General features: G+C 46.0%; 1 protein-coding gene across 2 annotated transcripts in view; it reads right to left on the bottom strand.

Moving 5' to 3' along the window:
* Positions 1 to 4,669: 4,669 nt before the first annotated feature.
* The window catches only part of LOC140717439 (kin of IRRE-like protein 1), a 172,801-nt gene continuing 150,986 nt past the window's right edge, over positions 4,670 to 26,484 (bottom strand). The window contains exons 13-15 of one of the 2 annotated variants that reach the window (XM_073031037.1): positions 19,338 to 19,456; positions 7,508 to 7,585; positions 4,670 to 6,568 (exon numbers count right to left, since the gene is read on the bottom strand). In XM_073031037.1, the coding sequence (XP_072887138.1) occupies positions 6,167 to 6,568; positions 7,508 to 7,585; positions 19,338 to 19,456 (599 nt within the window). In that variant the 3' untranslated portion in view covers positions 4,670 to 6,166. Of the gene's footprint in view, positions 6,569 to 7,507; positions 7,586 to 19,316; positions 19,457 to 26,484 lie in introns of both variants that reach the window. The other variant, XM_073031036.1, reaches the window with a different exon arrangement.

Here is a 26,484-nt window from a genome sequence, read left to right as displayed (position 1 = left end):
TACCCCCAATACCGTGTGCTTTAAGTTTTCACACTAATCTCCTGTGTGGGACCTTGTCAAAAGCCTTTTGAAAATCTAAATATACCACATCCACTGGCTCCCCCCATCCACTCTACTAGTTACATCTTCAAAAAATTCTATAAGATTCGTCAGACATGATTTTCCTTTCACAAATCCATGCTGACTTTGTCCGATGATTTCACCTCTTTTCAAATGTGCTGTTATCACATCTTTGATAACCGACTCTTGCATTTTCCCCACCACCGATGTCTGACTAACCGGTTTATAATTCCCCGGTTTCTCTCACCCTCCTTTTTTAAAAAGTGGGGTTACATTAGCCACCCTCCAATCCTCAGGAACTAATCCAGAATCTAAGGAGTTCTGAAAAATTATCACTAATGCATCCGCTATTTCTTGGGCTACTTCCTTAAGCACTCTGGGATGCAGACCATCTGGCCCTGGGGATTTATCTGCCTTTAATCCCTTCAATTTACCTAACACCACTTCCCTACTAATATGTATTTCCCTCAGTTCCTCCATCTCACTAGACCCTCGGTCCCTTACTATTTCCAGAAGATTATTTATGTCCTCCTTAGTGAAGACAGAACCAAAGTAGTTATTCAATTGGTCTGCCATGTCTTTGTTCCCTATGATCAATTCACCTGTTTCTGACTGTAAAGGACCTACATTTGTCTTGACCAATCTTTTTCTTTTCACGTATCTATAAAAGCTTTTACAGTCAGTTTTTATGTTCCCTGCCAGCTTTCTCTCATAATCTTTTTTCCCTTTCCTAATTAAGCCCTTTGTCCTCCTCTGCTGGTCTCTGAATTTCTCCCAGTCCTCAGGTGTGCCACTTTTTTTTGCTACTTTATATATTTCTTCTTTGGACTTGATACTATCCCTAATTTCCCTTGTCAGCCACGGGTGCACTACCTTCCCTGGTTTATTCTTTTGCCAAACTGGGATGAACAATTGTTGTAGTTCATCCATGCAATCTTTAAATGCTTGCCATTGCATATCCACCGTCAACCCTTTAAGTATCATTTGCCAGTCTATCTTAGCTAATTCACATCTCATACCTTGAAAGTTACCCTTCTTTAAGTTCAGAACCTTTGTTTCTGAATTAACTATGTCACTCTCCACCTTAATGAAGAATTCCACCATATTATGGTCACTCTTACCCAAGGGGCCTCGCACGACAAGATTGCTAACTAACCCTTCCTCATTGCTCAATACCCAATCTAGAATGGCCTACTCTCTAGTTGGTTCCTCGACATGTTAGTTCAGAAAACCATCCCGCATACATTCCAAGAAATCCTCTTCCTCAGCACCCTTACCAATTTGGTTCACCCAATCTATATGTAGATTGAAGTCACCCATTAAAACTACTGTTCCTTTATTGCATGCATTTCTAATTTCCTGTTTAATGCCATTCCCAACCTCACTACTACTGTTAGGTGGCCTGTACACAACTCCCACCAGCGTTTTCTGCCCCTTAGTGTTATGCAGCTCTACCCATATCGATTTCACATCCTCCAGGCTAATGTCCTTCCTTTCTATTGCGTTAATCTCCTCTCTAACCAGCAATGCTACCCCACCTCCTTTTCTTTCCTGTCTATCCCTCCTGAATATTGAATATCCCTGGATGTTGAGCTCCCATCCTTGGTCACCCTGGAGCCATGTCTCTGTGATCCCAACTATATCATGTTCATTAATAACTATCTGCACATTCAATTCATCCACCTTGTTACGAACGCTCCTCGCATTGACACACAAAGCCTTCAGGCTTGTTTTTACAACACTCTTAGCCCTTATACAATTATGTTGAAAAGTGGCTCTTTTTGCTTTTTGCCCTGGATTTGCCTGCCTGCCACTTTTACTTTTCACCTTACTACTTTTTGCTTCTACCCTCATTTTACACCCCTCTGTCTCTCTGCACTTGTTCCCATCCCCCTGCCACATTAGTTTAAAGCCTCCTGAATAGCAGTAGCAAACACTCCCCCTAGGACCAGAATTGATTAGAGAGGCAAAGGTAAAGGAACCCTTAGGGGTTACTGATCATAATATGTTCGAATTCACCCTACAATTTGAGAAGGAGAAGCTGAAGTTAGATGTATCATTATTGCAGTGGAGTAAAGGGAATTACAGAGGCATGAGAGAGGAGTGGCCAGAAGTGATTGGAAAAGAAGACTCAGGGATGACAGTAGAGGAGCAATGGCTGGAATTTTTGGGAGCAACTCGTAAGGTGCTGGATAAATACATTCCAAAGAGAAAGAAGTGTTTTAAAGGCAGGATGATACAACCTTGACTGACAGGAGAAGTCTAAGATGACATAAAAACCAAAGAGAGGGCATATAATAGTGCAAAAATAGTGAGATGTTAGAGGATTGAGAAGCTTTGAAAATCCAACAGAAGGCAACTGAAAAAGTCATAAAGAAAGAAAAGATGGAATACAAAAGTAAGCTAACCAATAATATTAAAGACAATACCAAAAGTTTCCTCAGATATATAAAGTGTAAAAGAGAGGCAAGAGCAGATACTAGAATGCTGGAAAATGATTCTGGAGAGGTAGTAATGGGAAATGGCGGATGGACTGAATAAGTGTTTTGCATCACTCTTCATGGTGGAAGACACTAGCAGTATTCTGGAAGTTTGAGTGTCAGAGGGTAGAAGTATGTGATGTCGCCATTACTAGGGAGAAGGTTCTTGGGAAACTGAAAGGTCTGAATGTAGGTAAGTCACCTGGACTAGATGGTATACACCCCAGGGTTCTCAAAAGGGTGGCTGAAAAGATTGTAGAGGCATTAGTAATGATTTTTCAAGAAACAATTGATTCTCCCACATTTCTGGAGTACTGGAAAATTGCAAATGTCACATCACTCTTGAAAAAGGGTGAGAGGAAGAAGAAAGGAAATTATCGACCAATTAGTCTGATCTCACCGGTTGGGAAGATGTTGGAAATGATTGTTAAAGATGTAGTTTTGGGTATTTGGAGACACATGATAAAATAGGCCATAGTCAGCATCATTTCTTCAGAGGAAAATTTGCCTAACAAATCTGTTGGAGTTCTTTGTATATATAACAAGCATGATAGACAAAGGAGAATCAGTGGATGTTGTGTAGGCCTTTGACAGGGGACACACATGAAGCTGCTTAACAAGTTAAGAGCTCATGGTATTACAGGAAAAATATTAGCAAGGATAGAACATTGGCTGCTCGGCAGGAGGTAAAGTGTGGGAATAAATAGAGCCTTTTCCGGATGGCTGTCGGTGACTAGTTGTGTTCCACGGCAGTCTGTAATGGGAACCATTCTTTTTATGTTATATATCAGTGATTTGGATGAAGCAATTGTTGGTTTTGTGACCAAGTTTGCAGATGATATGAAGATATGTGGAGGATCGGGGAGCTTTGAGGAAGTAGAGACACTGCAGAAGGACTTAGACAGATTAAGAGAATGGGCAAAGAAGTGGCAGATGAAATACAGTCACGAGGAAATCTGCAGATGCTGGAAATTCAAGCAACACACACAAAATGCTGGTGGAATGCAGCAGGCCAGGCAGCATCTATAGGAAGAAGCACTGTCGACGATTCAGGACTGCCGAAGGGTCTCGGCCCAAAATGTTGACAGTGTTTCTTCCTATAGATGAAATACAGTGTTAGGAAGTGTATGGTCATGTGCTTTGGTAGAGGAAACAAAAGCATAGACTATTTTCTATCTCTCCCATCCCTCCTGCACTCTCTCCATTCCTCCTGTACTCCCTCTCCCATCCTTCCTATACTCTTTCTTATCCTTCCTAAACTCTACCTCTTCCCTCCTACACTCTCTCCCCTCCCTCCTACAGTCTCCTGTCCCTCCTGTGGTCTGTCTCCACTCCATCCTGCCAACTCTCTCTGTCCCTCCTACACTCTCTCTTCCCTTCCTCCTGCATGAGCTCTCATCCCTTCCAGCACTCTCCCTGCCCACCTCTCCTGTATGCTTCCCCTCCTTCCAGCACTCTCCCTGCCCACCTCTCCTGTATGCTTCCTCTCCTTCCAGCACTCTCCCTGCCCACCTCTCCTGTATGCTTCCCCTCCTTCCAGCACTCTCTCTTCCCATGCCCCCTGCATATCTCTCCGTCCCTCTGCATTTGTCCTCCCTGCATCCCACTTTCGATTCAGGAGAATAAAAGCAATCACTCACCCAAAAATAGTCATACAATCCTTTACAGCTGAAACCACCCTTCACCTCCCTTCCCTACATCTCTTAATAGTGTAATGCAGCAATCCCTCCCTACCTCTTCCTTCCACAGTACAGCATTCCCTCACTGCCCTCCCATCACTCCACTTCACCACAGTCCTTCCCTCATCCCTCCTCCCACAGAACAGCAGTCCCTAATCATCCATCTCTCATTCCCCTCATGGACCTCCCCCACCCCTCCTTCCACAGCACAGCGTTCCCTCACTGCCCTTCTATCACTGAACTTCACCACAGCCCTTCTCCCATCCCTCCTCCCACAGAATAGCGCTCCCTATTCATCCATCCCTCATTCCCCTCATGGCCACCCTCAACCTCATTCCACAGTACAGCGCTCCCTAATCTTCCATCCTCCTTTCCCTAACAATGGCCTCTCCCTCAGGGCTCTGTCAGATTAACCAGACGTTATTCACTGATAAAACTCCAAACCTAGAAAAAGGTATAACATTTCTCTTTAATAGTTTTAAGTGCTCTGTGGTAGTTCCTCCATTCACAGCAATGGCCCATACTTTTGCAGCACCTGTCTCTCCTGCTGTGTGAAGGAGAGAGTGATGTTCTCCCACATGTGCAGACTGACAGGCAGTACCTATTGGGACATATGGGCCCTTGTACTGTCCAGGATGAGGAGTGGAATCGTACCAGTGATAATAGTCCTTAAACGGCAGGAACAGGACAGCTTATACACAGGGTGACACTCCCTTTACACTGTCCCATCACACACTCCCAGGGCATTGGTCTGACACAGTGCAGTTCCCTCTACACTGTCTCATCACACACTTCAAGATGGTGGTACTGAGACAGAAACTGTGAACTGCCTCTTGAGGGGCAGAGGTAGTTGAAGGAAATTGTGGAAGACTTGGGGATTAGTCACGTTCTTGGGCTATCACCAGGATCTGGAATGTTGCAAAATCACGCATGTGCGATTGAAGCTTATTGTGATACATTTCAAAGCTCTTTGTTGTGATATAGAGGGGCCTGTTCCCCAGCTTATAGAATATACAGTATATATCCACAGTGTCCACACACACACACACACACACACACACACACACACACACACACACACACACACACACACACACACACACACACACACACACACACACACACACACACACACACACACACACACACACACACACACACACACACACACACACACACACAATATAAAATAGACTTGACCAAAGGAAGTATAAATATATACACACTCTCTGAGTGGGCAATTGGGAGGCAGCCAGTGGAGGCAGTCAGCAGGTGACAAGCAGTCAAATCATTGCCAGGGGAAGATCAGGGAAGCAGAAGGAGAAGACCTGGTAGGGACAGAGGGAGGAGTTGGTGGGGGGGGGAAGGAGTGGCGGAGGAGACAGAGAAAAGTACAGAAGGAGAGCGTTGGGGAGACGGGAGGGAAGTAGGAGGAGTAGAAGAAGGAAGCAGGGAAAGGGGAAGTGGAAGCAGAAGGCAGAGGAGGAGTGACATGGGAATGGGACAACTGGGAGGGGAGCATGATGGACAGATGAGAGGACGGAGCTGAGGGAAGAGGAAGAGAACGGGAGTGTTGGGAGAAGGCACGGTGATAGAAAGGATCGAATGGGGAGGACAATACGAGGGCAGCATGGAAGGTAAGGCAAGGTAAGCATGGAAGGAGGGGAGGAGAGGAAGGAGATTGGAAGGAGGAGCAGGAAGGAGAAGGAGACAGGCAAGCAAATGAGGGAGAGTAGAGGGAAGAGAGAGTGAGGGGCTTCCCTGATTGAGGGCTGGCATGACTCTCTGACTTTAGTGTCTGACTGTCCAACAACTCCTTCACCATATCCACTTCAATACTGATTGGTCACAATTCGAAAGGCACCTGAGGGGTGGGAATGATTGAAGGGCCAAATAGGGAAATGGGGTGACAAAGGGAAGGGTCAGGCAGTTGAGGATCATAAATGGTCAGACATGGGTCTGCATGCGCTGTTGGTAGGGACGTCCATGCTCGGACTGGGAGGAGGAGTAAGAGAAGCGGGAGGCACCAGTGTACTTGGGTGGAGTTTCAAAGGATTCGAATGTCCGTGTGTACAGGGGCATGCCATATGTATAAGCATAGGGCTCATATGATAGCTGGCTGACTGCGTCCCCAGCTCCATCCCCAGGAAAGTCGGGCAGTCGCCCATAGGGTGAGCCTGTCAGTGGGGGTACACCAGCACCCTGGGCATAGCCACTGGTGTGGGAGAGGCGGGAAGGAGGGCGTGTCTCAAAGCGTGGCCCCGCAGGTCGGTAGTCCGCATACAGCAGTGTCCGGGAAGCTGGTCGCTCTTCTTGACCCCGCACATTGTAGTAACCATTGGTCGGATCCTGAAGCCAAGGGGAGAGTAGATATGAGTCCTCGGTCACTACAGTGCCCACCTCCATCCATTCCTCCAACCCTTCCAGAAACATATTCTATTACCCTTCCCTCCCTCGCTCCTCCACTCAATCCCCAACCATCCACACTTCAAATCCTCCCACCCTCTGAGTACATCCCACCTGTCACCCATATAGACCTTCTCTCTCTCACCACCCTTTCATGCCTTCCATCCCTGCCTCTCACCCTCCATCCTCCCCTCCCACTCACCCTCCATACACCCCTCTCTCTCACCCTCCAACCATCCCACCTTCCCACTCTCCATCCACCCTCCATCACATGCTCCCTCCCTCTCACCCTCTATTCACCCCCTTCCTTCCCCTCACCCTCCATCCACATCCCTCCCTCCCACTTACCCACAAGCCCCTCCCTCCCTCACCCTCCATCCTCCCCACCCTTCCTGTCACCCTCTATCCACCCCACCCTCTCACCTTCCATCCCCTCCCTCTCTGTCACGTTCCATACACACATCCCTATTGACGTCCATCCATCCTCTTTCCACCCCTCCCTCTCTTTCACCTTCCAAATGCCCCTTGCTCCCTCTCACCCTCCATTCGCCTCCTCTCTCCCACTCTCTCACTCTCCATCCACCTCATCCCCCTCAACCTCATCTACTCCTCCCTCCCTCTCACCCTCCATTGATCCCCTCCATCTACCACCTTCCTTCCTCTCACCCTCCATTCACCCCCTTCCCCCCTCTCACTCTCATCCAACTCATTCCTCCTTCTCATTCTCCTTCCACCTCTTCCATCTGTCCACTTCCTCCCACTCTCTTTCCAACTCCTCTGTCCATCCCCTTCCTCATTTATACATCTCCACAGCTGGGGGCACACTGTGTGGGATATGGTGCCTGCTGGAGTTGTTGGAAGTGGGACTAGAGTTTCCTTTACCTTGAGCTCATTCTCCTCCCGTGTATCGATGATGTCTGGACGCAGGTCGGACTTCAGTTCGATGTCCTCCTTGAATGCCTGAGCAAGGAAAGACAATGAGGAGTGAGTGTGTGTGTGTGTGTGTGTGTGTGTGTGTGTGTGTGTGTGTGTGTGTGTGTGTGTGTGTGTGTGTGTGTGTGTGTGTGTGTGTGTGTGTGTGTGTGTGTGTGTGTGTGTGTGTGGTTTTTTTGTTTGTTTGCTTGTTTGTTTGTTTTCGAGGGTGTGTGGGGATGCATATGCGTGTCTGGACCGTGGAGCAATCTTTATGATCTTCACAATGCGACAACTACAAGAAAAATGTCGTGAACAACTTCAACCTTTGTACGTGGTATTCATTGACCTCACCAAAGCCTTTGACTCAGTATCAAGGCAACTCATATGGAATGTCCTATCCAGCTATGGATGCCCTGAAAAGTAAATTTAAATCCTGAGACTCCTACATGATGGCATGCTTGCCACAGTCATGGTCAGCAAAAGTAACTGTGAGCCTTTTCAAGTCAGATCAGGAGTAAAACAGGGATGCTTGATTGCCGCAACTTTGTTCACCATCTTCATTGCGACAATCATACACAGCATCAAGGACGACCTACCCCCAGGACTTGAAATTGTCTACAGAACAGATGGCACAGACTTTTCAATCTTGCCCATCTCAAGTCCAAAAACAAGACATCCATGAGTTCCCTCATCAAGTTCCCATACGCAGATGACAACAGTGTTGCAGCTCTCTCAGAAAACCACCTACAACAGATTCTGACTGTCTTCAACCGTGCATACACGAAACTTGGACTTACCATCAATTCCACGAAGACTCAGATCATCTTCCAACCATCACCAACTGAGAGAAATTGGATAGAACCAACAATTTAACTTGGCAAAACAACCCTGGAAAATGTGGATCACTTTCTGTATCTAAATGAGGAGATCCAACATCATCTTAAATGCACTGGAACAGCTTTTGGACATCTCCAAACAAGTCTTTCATGATCATGACATCTGAACAGACACCAAAGTGTTAGTGTACAAAGCAGTGGTAATCCCAACGCTCCTGTATGCATCAGAAACCTGGACAACATACCGACGACATCTGAAGGCACTTGAAAAGTTCCATCAACGCTGTCTTTGAAACATATTATTTATCAGCTGGGAAGATAGAAGAACCAACATCGGTGTGCTAAATCAGGGGTCAACGCGGTGTGCTAGCATGGTTCGGGAGAGTTTAAACTAATTTGCAAGGGGGATGGGACCCACAGCGATAGAGGAGTGAAAGAAGTCCATGGAGTAAAGCCAGATGTAACATATAGAGAGGCTTTGATGAAAAAGAAGCAGAATAAAGGGTGTAAAGGTAGTAAGGTAGAAGGGCTAAAGTTTGTGTACTTCAATGCAAGAAGCATCAGGAACAAAGGTGATGAACTGAGAGCTTGGATACATACATGGAATTATGATGTAGTGGCCATTGCGGAGACTTGGCTGGCACCAGGGCAGGAATGGATTCTCAATATTCCTGGATTTCAGTGCTTTAAAAGGGATAGAGAGGGGGGAAAGGGGAGGAGGGGTGGTATTACTGGTCAGGGATACTATTACAGCTGCAGAAAGGGTGGGTAATGTAGCAGGATCCTCTTTTGAGTCAGTATGGGTGGAAGTCAGGAACAGGAAGGGAGCAGTTACTCTACTGGGGGTATTCTATAGGCCCCCTGGTAGCAGCAGAGATACCGAGGAGCAGATTGGGAGGCAGATTTTGGAAAGGTGCAAAAATAACAGGGTTGTTATCATGGGTGACTTTAACTTCCCTAATATTGATTGGCACTTGATTAGTTCCAAGGGTTTAGATGGGGCAGAGTTTAATAAGTGTGTACAGGATGGATTCCTGTCACAGTATGTTGACAGGCTGACTAGGGGGAATGCCATACTAAATCTAGTATTAGGTAATGAACCGGGTCAGGTCACAGATCTGTCAGTGGGTGAGGATCTGGGGGACAGTGATCACCGCTCCCTGGCCTTTAGCATTATCATGGAAAAGGATAGAATCAGAGAGGACAGGAAAATTTTTAATTGGGGAAGGGCAAATTATGAGGCTATAAGGCTGGAACTTGCGGGTGTGAATTGGGATGAATTTTTCGCAGGGAAATGTACTATGGACATGTGGTCGATGTTTAGGGATCTCTTGCAGGATGTTAGGGATAAATTTGTCCCAGTGAGGAAGATAAAGAATGGTAGGGTGAAGGAACCATGGGTGACAAGTGAAGTGGAAAATCTAGTCAGGTGGAAGAAGGCAGCATACATGAGATTTAGGAAGCAAGGATCAGATGGGTCTATTGAGGAATATAGGGTAGCAAGAAAGGAGCTTAAGAAGGGGCTGAGAAGAGCAAGAAGGGGGCACGAGAAGGCCTGGGTGAGTAGGGTAAAGGAAAACCCCAAGGCATTCTTCAATTATATGAAGAACAAAAGGATGACAGGAGTAAAGGTAGGACTGATTAGAGATAAAAGTGGGAAGATGTGCCTGGAGGCTGTGGAAGTGAGTGAGCGAGGCTCTCAATGAATACTTCTCTTCGGTATTCACCAATGAGAGGGAACTTGATGACAGTGAGGACAATATGAGTGAGGTTGATGTTCTGGAGCATGTTGATATTAAGGGAGAGGAGGTGTTGGAGTTGTTAAAATACATTAGGATGGATAAGTCCCCGGGGCCAGACAGAATATTCCCCAGGCTGCTCCACGAGGCAAGAGAAGAGATTGCTGAGCCTCTGGCTAGGATCTTTATGTCCTCGTTGTCCGTGGGAATGGTACCGGAGGATTGGAGGGAGGCGAATGTTGTCCCCTTGTTCAAAAAAGGTAGTAGGGATAGTCTGGGTAATTATAGACCAGTGAGCCTTACATCTGTGGTGGGAAAGCTGTTGGAAAAGATTCCTAGAGATAGGATCTATGGGCATTTAGAGAATCATGGTCTGATCAGGGACAGTCAGCATGGCTTTGTGAAGGGCAGATTGTGTCTAACAAGCCTGATAGAGTTCTTTGAGGAGGTGACCAGGCATATAGATGAGGGTATTGCAGTGGATGTGATCTACATGAATTTTAGTAAGGCATTTGACAAGGTTCCACATGGTAGGCTTATTCAGAAAGTCAGAAAGCATGGGATCCAGGGAAGTTTGGCCAGGTGGATTCAGAATTGGCTTGCCTGCAGAAGGCAGAAGGTTGTGGTGGAGGGAGTACATTCAGATTGGAGGGTTGTGACTAGTGGTGTCCCACAAGGATCTGTACTGGGACCTCTACGTTTCGTGATTTTTATTAACGACCTGGATGTGGGGGTAGAAGGGTGGGTTGGCAAGTTTGTAGACGACACAAAGGTTGGTGGTGTTGTTGATAGTGTAGAGGATTGTCGAAGATTGCAGAGAGACATTGATAGGATGCAGAAGTGAGCTGAGCAGTGGCAGATGGAGTTCAACCCGGAGAAGTGTGAGGTGGTGTACTTTGGAAGGACAAACTCCAAGGCAGAGTACAAAGTAAATGGCAAAATACTTGGTAGTGTGGAGCAGCAGAGGGATCTGGGGGTACATGTCCACAGATCCCTGAGAGTTGCCTCACAGGTATATAGGGTAGTTAAGAAAGCTTATGGGGTGTTAGCTTTCATAAGTCGAGGGATAGAGTTTAAGAGACGCGATGTAATGATGCAGCTATATAAAACTCTAGTTAGGCCACATTTGGAGTACTGTGTCCAGTTCTGGTTGCCTCAGTATAGGAAGGATGTGGAAGCATTGGAAAGGTTACAGAGGAGATTTACCAGGATGCTGCCTGGTTTAGAGAGTATGGATTATGATCAGAGATTAAGGGAGCTAGGGCTTTAATCTTTGGAGAGAAGGAGGATGAGAGGAGACATGATAGAGGTGTACAAGATATTAAGAGGAATAGACAGAGTGGACAGCCAGTGCCTCTTCCCCAGGGCACCACTGCTCAGTACAAGAGGACATGGCTTTAAGTTAAGGGGAGTGAAGTTCAAGGGGGATATTAGAGGAAGGTTTTTCACTCAGAGAGTGGTTGGTGCGTGGAATGCACTGACTGAGTCAGTGGTGGAAGCAGATACACTAGTGAAGTTTAAGAGACTACTAGACAGGTATATGGAGGAATTTAAGGTGGGGGTTATATGAGAGGTAGGGTTTGAGGGTCGGCACAACATTGTGGGCCCAAATGGCCTGTAATGTGCTGTACTATTCTATGTTCTATGTCACCAACCACCAACCTTTTAGCACCGTGGACTGGTTTAATATTGACAATATTCTTGCGGACCGGCCGACGGGGGGGGGGGGGGGGGGGCGGTGTTAATCATGACTGGAATATAGGTGATAAGTCACTTATAAGTGGCTAATACACTCAATTTTGTTTCTAAAAGGGTTTATCTAACAAATTTAATATTAAACACAGCACATATTTTCCTTGCATGAATATAGTGATAAGTCAATTATAACTCACTTATCAGTCAATAGCATCATAACATTTTAAGTGACGTTTGGATATTAAACACACAGCGCATATTTTCCTTGTATGAACATGTAAAATCATTGTAACACACCAGTGAGAGGACAAGGTAAGGGCCGGAGGTCCCTGTGCTGGCGCCTTGGCAGTCGCAGTCCGGAGAAAGCGACCGACTGAGCGACGAGTGTGACAGGGTGCCCCCTCCCCTTGTAGGTAGGTAGGATCCATCAGCTGACAAAAGTTTGGCTTGAGGGATGACTTTCAGTAGATCGCAATGAGGTAGCTGCTCTGCTACTTGTGAAACCGAGCCCGAATTAGGTCGTTTGTGAATATTTTAGCACCAGGTTCCCTACGAACATTCGGTGTGCTAAACAGGTTTAGAGGCAGCGCCCATCTGTCAGCACTCCAGGCCAGTAGCAACAGCACTTCTCGTCGGCCGCACAAGGCGGCCGGTTACCCGAGGCCAACCAGTGATCCCTGGTGCTAGGGTATCATTGTGTTTAGGCGATTAATGACCTTGCATGGATTCAAGTTCAACAATGGGCATGACAGGGAATGAGGAAAGGTGCAGCTGACTCATATTGTTTCATATCGCCAAATCATATCATTTCCTCGCTTTGGTAGCCCATGCTTTGTGGACCAGTACTGGTCCGCGGCCCAGTGGTTGGGGACCACTGTGCTAAATGAAGCAAAAACAACGAGCATTGAAGCCTACATCATCAAGAACCAACTAAGATGGAGCGGTCATGTTGTTTGTATGAAAGACGAATGTCTGCCAAAACTAATCTTCTACTCCCAGCTTAAAGAAGGCAAACGTAAAAGAGGCGGGACAACAGAAGAGATTCAAAGACGTCTTAAAAGCCAACATGAAGAAATGTAACATTGATATCAACAATTGGGAAACCAATGCCAAGGACAGGAAACTCTGGCAAACCATCATCTGAGAAGGAACAGCAACTTTCGAAGCCAACAGATGTGTAGAATTAGAAGAAAAGAGAAGAAAATGGAAAGAGAGGCAGCAACAACCAAGCCCGATCTGCCATCTGGAATTACCTGTCCTGAATGTGGAAGAACTTTCAAAGCCATGATTGGACTCATAAGCCACTTGAGAGCCCATAAATAGATCAACAGAATGAAGACCATCATCCTCGACCTTGAGGGATAGCCACAATGACGATGACGATTCAGAGGCTTTTCCCAGGGCTGAAATGGCTAGCACGAGAGGACATAGTTTTAAATTGTTTGGAAGTAGGTACATAGGAGATGTCAGGGGTAGATATTTTATGCCGAGAGTGGTGAGTGTGTGGAATAGGCTGCTGACGACAGTGGTGGAGGCGGATACAATAGGGTCTTTTAAGAGACTCCAGGACAGGTACATGGAGCTTAGCAAAATAGAGGGCTCTGGGTAACCCTAGGTAATTTCTAAAGTAAGTACATGTTTGGCACAGCATTGGAGGCTGAAGGGCCTGTATTGTGCTGTAGGTTTTCTATGTGTCTATGTTTCTATGAGTCTGCTCTGCTATTTCATCAAACTATTTAATTTCCTTCTCAGCCGCAAACTCTTGCCTTCTCCCCATATCACTTCATGGCCTGACTAATCAAGAATTGATCAACCTCAGCCTTAAAAGTTGCCAGTGGCAATGAATTCCAGAGGTTCACCACTCTCTGGCTAAATAAATTCCTCCGCAACTCTATCCTTCTGTTCTGGGACTGTGTCCTCTGGTCATGGACTCACCTCCAGATATCTCTACATTCACTCTATCAAGGCCTTTCAACATTTGATAGATTTCAATGAGATCCCCCCTCACTCTTGTGAATTCCATTGAGTAGAGGCTCAGAGCCATCAGATCCTCCCCATATAACGCTACTCAATCCCAAAATCATTTTCATGAAACTCCTTTGAACCCTCTCCAATGTCAGCACATTATTTCTTAGATAAGGGACCCAAAATTGTTCACAATACTCCAAGTGAGGCCTCACCAGTACTTTATAAAGCCTTAACATTATATCCTTGCTTTTATATTCTGGATTTCTCAAAATAAATGCTAACATTGTAATAATAACAGGTCTGTTATTATTACAGCTATACACATCCCACCACAGGCCGATACCAACCTGCCTCACAATAAACTTTGCCAAACCATCAATATTCATGAAACCACACGCCCAGAGGCTCCTTTCATTATCGTTGGACACTTTAAACCAAGCATCGCTGACTAAAGCTTACCCAAAGTTCTGCCAAAACATCTGGTGAGCACTCTGGGAGGAAGCATACTCAAACACTGCTACTCTTCCTTCCATAATGCCTTTAAAGCACTTCTCCGCACTCCATTTGGAAAGTCTGACCATTCCTCCATCTTGGTCCTACCCACCTACAGGCAAAAATTGAAGCAGGTAGCAGCCATAGTGAAAACTATCCACTGCTGGTCCAACCAATCAGACTCACTGTTACAAAACTGCTTTGATAGCATCACCTGGGAGGTATTTTGAGTTGAGTACATCACCAAATACACAGAGGTGTTCACAAGCTTTATTCAGAAGTGCACTGAAGACATTGTTCCCTAAAAATCGATCTGGGTCTACCCAAACCAGAAGCCTTAGATAAATAATAAACAAGCAAAAATCTGCAGATGCTGGAAATCCAAACAATGCACACAAAATGCTGGAGGAACTCAGCAGGCCTGACAGCATCTATGTAAAAAAAAGTACAGACAATGTTTTGGCCTGAAACCCTTCGGCAGGGTTTTCCACAGGTGCTGCCTGGCCTGCTGAGTTTCTCCAGCATTTTGTGTGTGTTGTCTTCGATAAATAGTTCAGTGCATGTTGCTCTCAGCACAAGGGATAAAGCCTTCACCTCTGGAGATCAACAGGAGCTCAAGAGATGCCACTATGATTTATGCAGAGCCATCAAGGTAAAAAAATGGCAACACAGGGACAAAATGCAGTCACAACTCTGCGGCAATGATACAAACGGCATATGGCAAGAACTGCACACCATCGCAGACTTCAAGAGGAAACGCAGAGGTCCAGCCAACATTTCCACCTCGCTTCCGGACAAGCTAACTGTTTTTTACATTGACTTGAAGTTGCTAGGACTGAACCTCCGAGGAGAATTATCGACGAGACCTGCACCCTGGTCATCTCCGCGGCCGAGGTACGTAAACATCCCAACAGCCGCCAGGCAGCGGGGCTGAACGGCATCCCAGGGCACCTACTCAAAGAGTGTGCTGAACAGCTGGCTGGTGTGTTTACAGATATTTTTAATCTCTCCCTTTCCCAAATCATCTATCATTGTCTCTGTACCTAAGAAAACCAAGGTAGCATGCCTGAATGATTTGTGGTCTATCACACTCACCTCAATTATAAGCAAATACTTTGAGAAGATGGTTAAAGACTACATATGCAGCATGCTACCACCCACATTAGATCTCCTACAATTCATCTATCGATAGAACTGTCTACCGATGACACCATAGCCACAGCACTACACACCATCCTCACTCACCTGGAGAAGAGAGATGCATATGTTAGAGTGCTGTTCCTGGACTACCGTTCATTATTCAACACCATAATTACCTCCAGATTTGACAGGAAGCTCAGAGACCTCAGCCTGCACCCCACCTTATGCAACTGGTTCCTAGACATCCTTTTGGATCACCGACAGATGGTAAGGATAGGCTCCCACACCTTTGCCCCTCTGATCCTCAACACGGGTGCCCTCCAGTGTTGTGTTATGTGTCCCCCTTCTCTACACCCCTTACACCCATGACTGTACTGTCACACACAGATCCAATATTCAATTCAAATTCACAGATGACATGACTTTGATTGGCCTTATTTCTAGCAGTGATGAGACACCCGACAGAGGAAAGATTGACACCCCGACACAGTGGTGCCAAGATAACAACCTCCCCTTAATGTCTAAAAAAACAAAAGAGCTGATTGTGGATTTACAAAAGGTATGGAGATAGGCTTGCCCCAATCAACATCAATGGGTCTACAGTTGAGTGAGTGAATAGTTTCAAGTTCCTGGATATACACATCACCAATGATCTCACCTGGACTGCACACACTGGCTTTGTGGCAAAAAAAAAAAGCACAACGGCGTCTCTTGCACCTCAGGTGACTAAAGAAGTTTGGCATGGTCCCTCAAATCCTCAAGACCTTTTACAGGGGCATCATTGAGAGCATCCTAACTGGCTGTATCACTGCCTGGTATGGGAACTGCACCAATCTTGATCGCTGGGCACTGCAGAGAGTGGTACAGACAGCCCTGCGCATCTGTGGATGTGAACTTCCCTCCACTGAGGATATTTACAGCAGCAGGTGCAGTAAGAAGGCCTGGAAGATCATTGGGGACACCAGTCACCCCAACCATAAACTGTTTCAGCTGCTTCCATCTGGCAAATGGTACCACAGCATTAAAGCCAGGACCAACAGGCTATGGGACAGTTTCTTTCTATAAGTCATTAGACTTATAAATTCACATGTCTGTACATTGCAATGGAGTCATAACACAAAGATTTTTACTCTCTCATGTTGTGGGATGGATATAAGATTTAAATAGATTCCAATTCTAAATTCTAATTCCAATTCTTTACTTCCTCAGCACTGCCTGCCTCTCCATCTATGTTCATATCATCCACAGACTTCGTCACAAAGCCATCAATTTCATTCTCTTAGTCATTGACATATAACATAAAAATAAGTGGTCCCAGCACAGACCCCTGTGGAACCCCAATAATCACCAGCAACCAACCAGAAAAGGCCTCCTCTATTCCCACTCTTTGGCTCCTGCCAATCAGTCACTGCTTTATCCATGCTAGTATCTTTCCTGTAATACCATGGGCTCATAGCTCGTTAAGCAGAATCATGTGTTGCACCTGATCAAAGGCCTCTGAAAATCCATACACAGTTCTCCTGTCTATCCTGCTTGTCATTTCTTCAAAGAATTCCAACAGGCAACTTTGTCAGGCAAGATTTTCCCTTAAGGAAACCATGAAGACTATGGCCTATTTCATAATGTACCTCCAAGTTCCCCAAAATCACATCCTTAACAATCAACTCCAACATCTTCTCAACTACTGAGATAAAACCAGTGTAGCATTCACGCTTTGTACTGTAGGGCACTAGGGAGTATAATGGAACACAGGGACCTAGGAGTACAAGTTAGCAAAGTGATGAAAAGAACAGGGCATTGACTATAGAAGCTGGGACATTATATTGCAATTATGTAAGGTGAGGCCAACTTGGAAGTACAATGTACAATATTGGTCATCCTTTAATAGAAACACATTGTTAACTTGGAAAGCATGCAGAAAATATTTATGAGGATGCTGCCAGGACTTGAGGGGCTGAGTTATTGGGAGAAGTTGGCCAGACAGTTAATTAATTATTCCTTGGAATGTAGGAGAATTAGGGCTGTCCTTACAGAAATGATTAAGATTATGAAAAGCATAAATAAATTGATGATAACAGTGCCTTCCTCAGTGTAAAGGAGTCAAAAACTAGGGGGCATAGATTTAAATAAGAGGGGAAAGATTTAAAAGTGAACTGAGGTGCGATTTTTTTCTCACAGAGTGTTGTGAGTCTATGGAACAAGCTGCCAGAGGAAGTGGTTGAGGCAGCTACAATATCATCATTTAAGAAGCACTTGCATAGCTCCATAAATGGGCGGGTGCCATGTTTGGCATGGACTGGTTGGGCTAAAGGGCTTGTAAAAAACATTAGTGATGTCAGTTGTTTTTCACACAGTGTGGTGGGTGTATGGAACAAGATACCAAATCAATTAATAAAGGTGTGTACAATGACTACACTTAAAAGACATATGTACAGGTACATAGATAAAAAAGGTTTCATGGGCCAAACACAGGCAAATGATACAGGCACAGGAAGACACCTTGGTTGGCATAGATGTGTTGAGCTGAATCTGTGTTGTATAGTTCTACTGTGTGATTCTAAAAACAATAGTCAAGCTTGTGAGAGACAGTTCTCCATGCAAAAGCCACGCTGACTATCCAAATCAGGGCCTGCTCTAGATCCTTTCTATCAGAATCCCCTCCAATAGCTTTCTGACCACTTACAGGCTCACTGGCTTGTAGTTCCTGGCTTGTCCTTGCATTCCTTCTTCAACAAAGTTGAGCATTAGCCATCCTGCAAACTTCCAGACATCACGTGCAGATAAAAAATATATCTGGATGGCCCCTACAATTTCTTCCCAAGCTTTTCACAGTATCATAAGAACATAAGCCGTACAAAATAGGAGCAGGAGTCGGCCATCTGGCTTGTCGAGTCTGCTCCATCATTCAATAAGATCATGACTGATCTGATCATGGACTCATCTCTATCTACCTGCCTTTTCCCTATAACCCTTAGTTCCTCTGCAAACATCTATCCAACCTTGTCTTAAATATATTTACTGAGGAAGCCTCCGCTGCTTCATTGGGCAGAGAATTCCACAGATTCACCACTCTTTAGGAAAAGCAGTTCCTCCTCATCTCCATCCTAATTCTACTCCCCCAAATCTTGAGGCTATGTCCCCTAGTTCTAGTCTCACCCACCAGTGGAAACAACTTTCCTGCCTCTATCTTATCTACCCCTTTCATAATTTTATGTTTCTATAAGATCGCCTCTCATCCTTCTGAATTCCAGCGAGTACAGTTCTAGGCGACTCAATCGCTCCTCATAGTCTAACCCCCCTCACCTCTGGAATTAACCTGATGAACTTTCTCTGCATTGCCTCCCAAGCCAGTATATCCTTCCTCAAGTAAGGAGCCCAGAACTACACACAGTACTGCAGATGCAACCTCACTTCTGGGGGATAACTTGTCAGGTCCTGGGCATTCTCCATTTTACTGCATCTTGAGACCTTCAGCAGCTCCTCTTTTGCAATGTGGATATGTTCTAAGACATCATTGTTCTCTCTCCTGAATTCCCTAGCTTCTAAGATCATCTCCACACTAAATGCAGACAAAAAGTACTCATTTCAGACCTCATAGACCTTTTGGTTTCACACATAGATGACCATCTCTAGAATTCCTGATGCACCTGGACACATCCTCTGCCTCAGACTCTCTTTAAATCCACATATTACTGAACCTGAATGTCCCTCTCTTCTCTAATGCTCTCACCTACCTCACACTGAACCTACAGCACTCCATTCACTCAGAAACTACCTGAGACAGAATGACATTTAAGATACGGAGACCACACACGTGCATGAACACAGACCCTCTCTCTCTCACACACACACACACACAAACACATACAAGAGGATATCAACACCTACTACACACCACCACCATACCGAGTACATGGCTTTCATCACCCGAGTTGCTGTGGAGATGCTGGAATCATCCTCCTCCAATTCCTTGCTGCCCAGTGGTGCCTCTTTGTTCACCGACTCCACTTTAATGTCAGGTTTCCCAAGAGTCACATCCTTCCGACCTAGACAAGAATATACCAAATATTTAGGAGACAAAGACAGCATAGTATGGCAGTTCTCTCTAAACTGTCCCATCATCCACTCCCAGAGCACAGGTTAGACAAAGAGTGAAGCTCCCTCTGTATTATCCCATAACACACTCCCAAGGTCAGATACAGAGTGACGCTCCCCCTGCACTGTCTCATCACACACTCACAGGCATGGATTCAACAGAGTGAATTTCCCTCTACACTGTCCCATCACACACTCACAAGGTACAGGTTAGATACAGAGTGAATTTCCCTCTACACTGTCCCATCACACACTCCCAGGCATGGTTTCAACAGATTGCATCTCTCTCTGTCCTTTCATACACTCCCAGGGTCAGTCACAGAATCCAAACACAGTTGGCAGCTCTCTACCTCAGGATCTGCGGAGACTCCTGTGCGCCAAGCGCCTTAGATGGCACGTGATGGCAACGTACTTTCTCTGGAGGGGCTACTGTCTTCATACAGAGATGTGGCTATCTCCAGTGAGCATCAGCTGTGCTACTCTGTGGATGCTGCCCAGCTTCTATCAGGACTTACTAAAAGTCTGGAACATGGTAACATCTGGCTGACACCAAACTTAGCTGGCAAATGTTGGTGTCCGAGATGAGGGAGCGGCCCACATTTGCTCAGCTGGAGTTACTCATTGAACCCAGGTGGTGGAATCTTATCTGGAAGTCTGTCCAACTTTTTCAATTGCTAACTGAGCATATACATACTTCCTGAACATTGCCAGACAGTCAGCCAAGTCAGCTGTCTCTCATCAACAAATACAGTCCCTTTCAGAAATGAAGGAAGGAGGCATCTGTGTGGGCTACTGCTCCACACCATCCATTTCCTAGCTCTTGGTCACCATTTTAACACACCATACAGTCCCCAGTAGAAGTTTTTTATGAGGATGTCCTTCCCTTCCCATCAAACTCTACCAAGTCATTCATTCAAAAGAGAGAATCACCCCCTACACTGTCCCATCTCACACTCTCAGGGCATGGGTTAGACAAAGTGAAGCTCCCTCAATACTGACCCATCACACATGCCCAGGGTTAGACAGAATATGGAGATGTTCTGACTGAGCTGGGAGAAACCATTGGATAAAGTTATCCTGAGGCATCAGAGAAGGCACAGCATGACTCCTGAACATCTTAATGAGCAGCTGTTCCATTGTGGGAGCTTCTTCTGTAGTTTTTCCACCTGTTTGGGCTATATTTGTTGGCTGCTGTTAACTGTGCAGTTTTTCACCACAGCAGCTGACAATTTGTCAGAAGCTGTTTTTACACTTAAGGGAGTGAGAAATTCATCATTCATTTTCCAACTAACATTGGAACGAATCCCCTCCCTCTGTCTCATCACGTATCTCAGTCAGTGTGAGTGGAAAGGTGTTTCCTAGACGTCTCAATTCTTTGAGGCCTGAGGTTTTCACAGGCCCAGCAGAGCCTTTCCTGGCACTGGAATTCGCTGGCATTTTACCAAGAGGACTCATTTACTCATTTTACCACTGAGTGTGGGGTGTTCTCCTATTATCCCAACTTAGAAGATTCCATTACATCTTCCCCTCAATGCCTAAACAGTAAAGGCTAGTTTTAGTGTGATTAGTGATGTTTTTCAATTCTTTTTATGTGACCCCACAACCCTGAGGTGGCCGTATCAATGGGATCTGCTAATGCAGCAGCATTTTGGTGAGCTGCGAGAACTTCCAAACTTTCTAGTTAGGAACACTTCTTGCTTTTTATGTGATGTTATCAATTGACATAGCTGCTTACACTGTAGCTGCATATATACTATAGTTTTGTTTGGTTTTGGACTGTATTGCCTTACCATGCCAGATTGATCACCAGGGAGTAGTGGACCTGAGGTACAATGTAAAGGCTCCTGCCTCTAAAACCTCAGACAGTGCCCTGTTCAGTTAGTGTCGCTTAATGCAGGTAACAATGCATTTTGCCTTCTGACTCTAGAAAAGTGCTCAGAGGCCATGGAAGACTTGGTTGGTGTCAGCGGCATGCTGGCCTCTGAGAAGAAGTATGGAAAGGTTGAGGACCGATGAGTTGGTGTATCGGGATCTTGGCAGAGGAAATTTTCCTACAGTTGGAGTTGGTGACTACTCCCACACAGTGGATCATCCTCAGACTCAAGCTCTTCATCTCAAATGAAGATATCCTTCCCCATCTTGCCCACTTGGGTCAAGTAAGATCTGGGATCACTGCCCCATGAGTCATAAGTTCAAGCACCGCACCCTCCGCAACATTATCTCTTTCTGGCACCAGGCGTTCATGCAATTGGCCCAGGAGAAGGATGCTCAGGATTGATTTACCTTGTGGCACTAAGGGGCAAGCTACAAGGTATACTGGAGTTCTGAGTGTCTGTAGCACCATACGTGCAGGGAAGTGGGGCATTTTTGGAGGGACTGCCCCAAATCTCAGATCAAGGTCTCCACCTCTGGCACCACTGCCCCCTCTCCCCCACTGCCTACCCCTCCCCCCAAGGTTCAGGGTGATGGTGGGGGGGGGGGGGGATCCTGAGGCTGCGCTTAGCATGGGAGGAAGGAGAGATGGGGAAGAGCCAATTTTGACAGAAAGGCAAACAAGAGGAAGCATCAGGGATAACGGACCCTTGGGAATATGCAGCTCATCCACCCCTGTGCCTTTTATCGGGGAATCCACTTGCCTTGAAGGTTAACAGGGTCTGAGGGGAGTGTCAGGTGGACAAGGTGATGGAAACTGAGGCTGCCAGTGTTCTGGTGGTCCCTACATCGACATCCTCCTCTGGCCTGAAGACAAGGAGGTGTCCTTCTCCTGATGGGAAAGAAAGTGCAAGGGTGCAACAGAGGGAGTGGGACCCACTGTGGAGGTTAACCCCCAGCCTGAATGCCCAGTTGTGGCTTCATGCCCTGATAATCCCCCTGTGGTGGTGAGGAAGACCTGTTGAGTGGGAAGACGTTGCCACTGCTTAAGGTGACTTTGTCCTAGTATGACTACTGAGACAGTCCTGGAACCTTCAACCCAGGACTTTGTGGCTAGTGCCTTCTTAGAGATGGGAGCAACAGAAAAGGGTAGTGAGACAGAGACCAGCCCTCCCTCTCACAGGATCTGGCTCTGGATGGACCCCTGAAACTTGAACCTTCTGGCTGCTTCTCAGCCAAGCCCCTGAGCTGAAGGATATTCCCATCGAGCCACCCATATCAAACCATTGTTCCTCAGATATTTTGAGGGACAGCTCCTCTGCAGCTGTTCCTTGAGGACTGAGGTGGAGGTGAAGTCAGCTGGTGGAGATGAGGTACCAGCAGCACAGTGGGGCATGGGTTGGCTGGTACATGGGGAAAATGACTGGGACTCCATACATAGTGAGGGGGTGGAAGGGGATTTTGTTCAACAATCTCTCAGTCCTCAAGCATGGAAGTGATGCAGTGGGTCTCCTGCAGGAAACCCATACCATCCTGGAAGACTAATCCACCTGGCTCCTGGAATGGCAGGGAGGGGTCTATGTGAGTCTCCTCAGCTCCACCTCCAGTGGGATGGCAATTCTGTTGGCCCCTAGCTTCTAGTGAGAAATAGTAAGAGTCTGGAACATGGTTACCTCAGGCCAGGAACCCTGTTTGTTGGCTGAAGGAATGGCCCAATCCTACCCAACGGATGTTGGTGCAGCTCAGGTGTGTGGAGCGACTGGGTTCACCTCCACTCCCCTAGAGCTGCTTGTTGGGCCCATACAACTTGAGTCATCTCTTATCAACACCCACAGTCCTTTTCAGGGATGCAGGTAGGAAGTACCTTTTTGGGCTGCTGCTCCATACCTCCACATCCTAGCCTTTGTTGTTCATCCCGACACAGCATGGTGGTCTATCTTTCTACCTGGGAATGGGGGAGCCCCCAGTGGAAGACTTTTTATGAGGAAATTCTTCCCATGCACCTTGGGGACCTGAGATGGAGGCTGCTGCATAGAGCAGTGCTCTGTAATAAGTTTCTTACTTTGTACATGGATCTCCCAGCCACATGTTGCCTCTGCAGGCTGGAGGAGACCATGTACCTCATGTACAGGGAGTGTACGAGACTGAAACTCCTTTTCACATATCTTCGAGGGCTTCTCCTCATGTTCTGGTTATGTCTTAGCCCCACCCTATTTGTACATGGTCATCCAGTAAGAAGGGGAGCAAGGAGAGATGAGGATATCCTTGTGAACTTGCTCCTAGGGCTTGCTAAAACAGCTGTCTGCGGGTCCTTGAATCAGGTGACAGAGAGTTATACTGGGCAGACTGCCTGGCAAAGTGCATGCCCAGGTAACCATTGAAAGGAAACACATGCCAACATGGGTACCAAGGAGGTGTTCTGAGACCATTGGGCTCCACGAGGGATTAGTGCGATTCTTGTTAGAGATGGAAACATTTCAGTTTAATTTAGTTCATCAAGTAGCTGTGTTTGTAGTATCATTGAATGCATTGTATTTATAATAAAGATATTTTGTAAAATAAAAGAAGGGTCAGATAGAGACTGAAGCTCCTTCTACGCCCTCCATCATACACTCTGAGGGTAACATACAGAGTGAGTCTCCTACATACATCATCCATCACGCATTCCCAGGGCATGTGTTGGATAGAGTGAAGCTCTACCTGGACTGTGCCATCATGTACTCCAATGACATGGGTCAGACACAGACTGAAACACCCTTTACATTGTTCATCACACACTTCCAGGACATGGGTTAGATACAGAGTAAAGCTACCTCTACACTATCCCATCACACACTTCCATGGCATGGCTGAGACACAAAGTGAAGACCCCTGCATTGCCTCATCACAAACCTCCAGGGCACAGTTTAGAAATAGAGTGAAGCTCCCTCTACACTGCCCATCACACACTCCCGGCGACTTGGTTTGACAGAAAGAAACTCCATCTGCACTGTCCCATCACACAATGCCAGGGTCAGACACAGAGTGAAGCTCCTTCTACACAGTCCCATTGCAATCTCTCAGGATCAGGCACAGAGTGAAGCTCCCTCTACACCATCTGGAATACACTCCCAGGGCATAGGTCAGACCATAAGAACAAGATATAGGAACAGAATTAGGCCATTTGGTCCACTGTGTCTGCTCCACCATTTCATTATGGCTGAAGCATTTCCCTCTCAGCCCCAATCTCCTACATTCTCCGCATATCCCTTCATGCTTTGACTGATCAAGAACCTATCAACTTCTTCCTTAAATATCCTGAATGACTTGGTCTCCACAGTCACCTGCAGCAACAAATTCCACAGACTTTGTTAAAGGAATTCCTCCTCATCTACATTCTAAATGGACACACCTCTATTCTGAGGCCGTGTCCTCTGGACTTAGACTTCCCCATCATTGGAAACATCCTCTCCAAATCTACTCTATCGAGGCCTTTCAACATTTGATGGTTGTAAATGAGATTCCCCTGTCATTCTTCTGCATTCCAGTGAGTAAAGACCTAGAGCCATCAAACACTTTATATCCCCCTTTATTTCATAAGGCTTTCTATCCTGGAATCAATTTGGTGAATCTCCTTTGAACAACCTCCAGTTTCAGCACATCCTTTCTTACAAAAGGGGCCCAAAACTGGTCACAATATTCAAAGTGAGGCCTCCGCAGTGCCTTATAGTGCCTTAACATTATACTCTTGCTTTTATATTCTAATCCTCTCAAAATCAATGGGGACAGAAGTGTGTGAAGATGCCATTATTAGGGAGAACGTTCTTGGAAAACTGAAAGACCTTTCAGTTTTAAGTCACCTGGACCAGATAGTGTACACCCCAGGGTTCTGAAAGAGGTGGCTGAAGAGATTGTGGAAGCATTAGTAATGATCTTTCAAGAATCGATTAATTCTGGCATGGTTCTGGAGGAGTGGAAAATTGCAGATGTCACTCCTTTCTTCAAGAAGGGAAAGAGGCAGAAGAAAAGAAATTATAGGCCAGGTAGTCTGACCTCAGTGGTTGGGAAGGCACTGGAGTCGATTATTAAGGATGTGGTTTTAGGGTACTTGGAGGCCCATGATAAAAAAGGCTGCAGTCAAAATTGTTGCTTTGAGCTAAAATCTTGCCTGACAAATCTGTTGAAATTCTTGGAAGAAAGAACAAGCATGACAGACAAAAGAGAAATGGTGGATGTTGTGTACTTGGATTTTCAAAAGGCCTTTGACAAGGTGCCGCAATTGTGGGAGCGTCATAAGTTAAGAGTGCATGGTATTACAGGAAAGATTCTAGCATTGATAGAGCATTGGCTGATTGGCAGGGGGCAAAGAACAGGAATAAAGGGAGCCTTTTTTGATTGGTTGCTAGTGACCAATGGTGTTCCACAGGGGTCTGTGTTGGCACCACTTCATTTTATGTTATATGTCAATGATTTGGATGAATTCAAAGGTTCAAAGGTACATTTAATGTCAGAGAATTGTATACAATATACATCCTGAAATTCTTTTTCTTCGCAACCATCCATGAAAACAGAGGGGTGCCCCGAGCTCCTTCGCCACTGTCCAATCACGCACCCCAGGGCATGGGTTAGTCATAGATGAAGCTCCCTCTGTACTGTCCAATCATGCACTTCCAGGATTAGATACAGAGTGAGCTCACTCTACACTGTCCCTTCACATACTCCCAGGGCAAAGGTTAGACACAGAGTGAAGCTTTCTCTATGCTGTATCATCACACATTCCCAGGGCACCAGTGTGGTAAACTATGTATACCTGTCTGGACACGTCCCTCAGCTGACTGCTCCTGGGGCTCCTCCCACAGACCCCTGTATAAAGGCGATTGGAGGCACTGCTCCTCCCTCAGTCTTCGACATGGTCGTGCTCCCTTTTTGCTGTTGATAAAAGCCTATCTTTCACTTCCAGTCTCCTAGAGTTATTGATGGTGCATCAACCAGTTAGACACAGATTGAAGCCACTCCCAGGGTGAGACATAGAGTGAAGCTCTCTCTGCCTTATCCATTATACACTCCCAAGGCATGTGTCAGACACAGACTGAAATTCTACCTTCATTGTCCCATCACACACTCCCAG

The sequence above is a fragment of the Hemitrygon akajei genome, chromosome 27 (assembly GCF_048418815.1).
Source record: "Hemitrygon akajei chromosome 27, sHemAka1.3, whole genome shotgun sequence".
NCBI classification, from domain to species: domain Eukaryota; kingdom Metazoa; phylum Chordata; class Chondrichthyes; order Myliobatiformes; family Dasyatidae; genus Hemitrygon; species Hemitrygon akajei.
The sequence above is the reverse complement of the archived record's forward strand: the minus strand, read 5'-3'. Positions and strand labels throughout refer to the sequence as shown.